Consider the following 4222-nt stretch of genomic DNA (forward strand, 5'->3'; position numbering starts at 1 on the left):
CAAATGACTTTACACAATTGATATGTGTATGGATTGCGATAACAGTTGTATGAGCCCCTAATAAAATGTTTAAAAAAAAAAAAGAAAACCAGAGACGTGGCCATCTGCTGTTGCAGGAGGAGTGAGGGACTCAGGGCTGATGGATGGGGAGGGGAGGTGGGTAGAGGACCCCTTGCTGTCCAAGGCAGGGACACTAGGAGATCCTCCCGGTGGTTGGAAGCAGTAGCTTGGTCAGAAGGCTCCTCGGGCCCCATGAGCTTATATCCTTGAGACTGAAGAACACTGGAGCCCATCGAAGGCTTTTAAGGTAGAGGACCGATGATCCTATTGTGTTTAGAACGCTTTCTCTGGCTGCCGGCTGGATACTGAATTACAGGGCAGAATATACACTAGAAAGACCCCTGATGATGGCCATGGCACAAGGCAGAAAGAAAGGCAGGGTTCAGAATAAAGGGGACACATTTCAGAGAGATTGGAAAGGTGGAACCGTGCTGCCTTGGTGACACAGTGAGCAGCAGCAAAGAGGGAGAGGAAGGAATCTAGAAAGGGTTGCGCCCAGGTGTCCGCTTTGGACATCTGAGGGTCATGGGACAGACACGGATATGCAGAGTGATAGAATAAGGAGCTGAGTGAAGGGCGGGCGGGCTGCGTTTTGGCCATGGAAAGTCAGAGGTGGCAGGGGGCACACTCTGGGAATGTGCAGTAGACCGACCAGCCGATGAATGTGCCTGCCGTTGCCGAAGTACTCTGGTCTCCGAGAGCAGCCCTGAGTGTGTGCCGCTCCCTTGCCATCCGTCCACCCAGTGTTTTGACGTGTGGTCACTCTCGGGACACCTTTCTCTCTGTCTGTGGGGTTTCCTTAGTGATAGTTTACTGGGACTTCCTTCCTGAAGAGCCTCATCTCCATTAAAGCCCAGCACTCTTTCAGTTCATGCTGGTCTAGCTACGTATCAGTGACTGCGTCGATAGATGTTGTTTCCCTGTCATTACACCTGTACTGAGTGAAGAATGAGCACACGTGCCATCCTTGGTGTTCATCTGCTCCATCGTCCATCAGGGTAGCAGCTTAGCAAAATGCAAGTCTTATGCATAGCTGATGACGGTCATCCACCGAGTCTCTTAGTTTAATTAGAGAAAATATGGTCTCAGAAAATGATTTTGCGGTTACATTGTGGAGCCCTGTACATCACACTCCCCGGAGCATGAAAATTAAAGAGAGCAATCTGCCATTGCTGAACCTGTGAGCATCTCTGACCTCAAACCAGATAGCAGGCGCAGTAATTTCCATGCCCATGGTCTGCGCCCATTCAGTTCCATTGTTTACTTTGGCTCCAGTGCTTGGCTGCTCCTTTCAAGTTGTTGGCTTTCACTGTTTGCAAAAGTGGATCCCTGCAGCCAAAGAGGGAGGATTAGGAGTCCGTCTGGAAGTGCTATTTTCATTGTCACTGGTAAGGTCAGCTTGCTCTTGTTAGGGATTTTCTGTGACAGTGGCAGAGACAGCTAAGCAGAGCCAGTTGCTTGACTGCTTTCAGCAGGCACCCCTCACGTCTCACACACACACGTCTCATCTCACACTTCACATTACACATACATCACATACACACACACACATGCACACACACCTTTGACTCCTCTCAGCATGCACCCCACATCTCACACACACACACATCTCACGTGTCAGCTCACACTTCTCACTACACACACACACACACACACACACACACCCTGTTGCCATCGTTAAGTAATATTCTGTCCAGATTCTCGTTGTGAGAAGAACACAGTCATAACGAAGTATATGCAAAGTGAGATTTCTCTTACTGAGTCTGGAGTGGGTCTTGGTTGTTACGGTGCTTTGACTCCCTGCAGGCAGTAGTAAGGGGGTGGAAAATTTTATTCCTTTCTTCCATGATGTGCGTTGCAAGACAACATGATGTTTGGAAGAGCCTTTTCCTCCTGACTGCCAGTCTCTCTTATGACTAAGTTGCTGGTTTTCAGTTTCAGACTGCTGTAAGTCTGAGCTTAAATCCCGACTGTGGGGGGGTCATAGCGCTTCGTGGTTTAAGTTTTTCCTCTCGCATTTGTCATCTGCCAAGGTCAACATTCAGTGGCCTTGACGTGGGACACAGAACTCAAATTTCTTTCTTTGGTTTTTTATTAAAATTTTTACCTTCAATTTTATTTAAAAACAATATTCTAATAGGAGCTTAATGAATGTTTGCTGGATGAAATCAGTGAAAATATTGGCTGTGATTTTCAAAACAAGTACTGTGCTACCAAATGGTAAACACACACAAACCCGGAAGTCTCATTGTTTCAAAGGTTTCGTTTGCTCTGTGTAACTTTTCTGTGATTTCTCGAGTCATGCGTCTTATCTTTCACTTCTCTGAGCCCTTACATTTTATGAAACTCACCTATTCCCTCGGTAGGCCTCAGCATTTGTCTTTGTGGAGGTGAAGTTCAGGTTCATAGAGGATGCCGCTCTGGAACGGCTCTCTCCCTTCCCCTGCCCTCCCTGAATGTATTGATCATGTTCCATTCCTCTTTGAATTCTTTTGTAGAAATAAGATAGAGACCTATCGAACATCCAGCTCATCCCAGAGCTCCTTTCTCCTCCGAAGAGTTCATTTAAAAGGTTAACTTTGAAGTATCTGGCCATCTTCTGAAGGCCCACTGTTTGCGTTTCTAACCAGACAACGTTATTCACGTTTGATTTCTGTTTCTTTCTTTTGTTTTGTTTTTTCGTTCCTCAAGATGTGGATGAGTGCTTGGAAGCAGGTGTCTGCACAAACGGGACTTGTTCCAACCTGGAAGGCTCTTACACATGTTCCTGCCACAGCGGCTACAGCCCCACGCCGGACCATAAGCACTGCACAGGTGAACACTGCCCTGGGCGGCTCGCGGTCCGCTCCGCTGTCTTTAAGAGAGATGAGGGCCTCTAGCCGTAGAAAAGCAAATTCACGATCTACCATATATTTTGACCAAGCTTTTTGGGGCACATTTGGTTTGGCATTTCTTGAAAGGGTTCCTCATTATAGTGAAATACAGAGAGTTTTTACTGACTTAAAGGGATACAATGTACTTTTAGATCGTGTTTGTAACCACAGACTGTTTTATTCACCTTTTTCCTAGTTATAAAAGCAATATAGTCAGTTGCACAATTTTGTGACTGTCCTTAAGCCATTGCGTTGTGCATTTGAAAGGGGATTGCTTGGTATGTGGATTGTATCTCCATAAAGTTATTACCCAATAAAGCAGTGTTGGTATTCCTTGTAGAAAATTTAGAAAATGCAGAAAGGTGAAAAGCTAAAGTCATAATCTCTTATCATCTCATTCATGGATATTCATTTCATGGATGTTTTAGAAGTTAAAATTACATTTGTGTACAATTTTGCATGTTGCTGTTTTACTTTATCATTAGCATTTCCCCCTCTCAGATGTTGTCTTTAGGGCTGCACACCACATATTCCCATGTCTTACTGTCTGTTGAACTACCTTTGACCAGATTATTGTTTTTAGGGCTGCACACCATGTATTCCCATGTATTACTGTCTGTTGAACTACTTTTTAGAAGCTGACCAGAATATTGTTTTTCAACTATCATTATTGTTGTAAAAAACTGTAACAGACCTCTTTAAATCACACACACACACACACACACACACACACACACCTTTGTCTAAATTTAGGTTTATTACTTTATCCATAAGGGTAAAATAATTATTGAGTTAAATATTCTGAATTTTCTAACTATTTTGACAGGCTGATAGTAATTTCTTATTAAAATATATTTTTTTAATTTTGAGATTTAGTGTTTTATACTTCATGTTTAGTCTATAGTTATTTTATATCCTTTATATTTATTTTATGTCCTTAGCCCCTTTAGTAATTAATTCATTGAACACTTCTAATTATAGTAGTTAACATTTAATTCATATGCTCATAGTTATCAAATATTTGTATTAAACCCTTTCGTGAGTTTGTGTTAAGACTCTCTGCTCCTGTGAAGATTTCGTCTCAGAGAACCTAAGGAAGTTCTCCTCTGTCCTATGAGACAGTTGCAATCGACTTGATGGCTTTGGACTGGGTTTGGTTCAAGTTGACCCAAGTCTTGCATACTCTTCGAATTCCGCACCGATCACCTGAAGTTCAGCTTTGGCAGTGGTCACTGTGCACCTCAAATGTCCAGACTTTATGTCAAACCTAAATTTAGAGTAGTGACTCA

The 4222-nt window shown here is 43.3% G+C and overlaps 1 protein-coding gene across 1 annotated transcript in view; it reads left to right on the plus strand.

Annotated features, from left to right (window-relative positions):
* LTBP1 (latent transforming growth factor beta binding protein 1) overlaps nt 1–4222 on the plus strand; it is a 476077-nt gene that overhangs the window by 352573 nt on the left and 119282 nt on the right. Inside the window, exon 19 of the mRNA XM_045287025.1 lies at nt 2752–2874. Within this exon, the coding sequence (XP_045142960.1) occupies nt 2752–2874 (123 nt within the window). The remainder of the gene's footprint in view (nt 1–2751; nt 2875–4222) is intronic.

Source organism: Echinops telfairi, unplaced genomic scaffold, assembly GCF_000313985.2.
Source record: "Echinops telfairi isolate 266 unplaced genomic scaffold, ASM31398v2 ScPeMD7_10;HRSCAF=50, whole genome shotgun sequence".
NCBI lineage: Eukaryota > Metazoa > Chordata > Mammalia > Afrosoricida > Tenrecidae > Echinops > Echinops telfairi.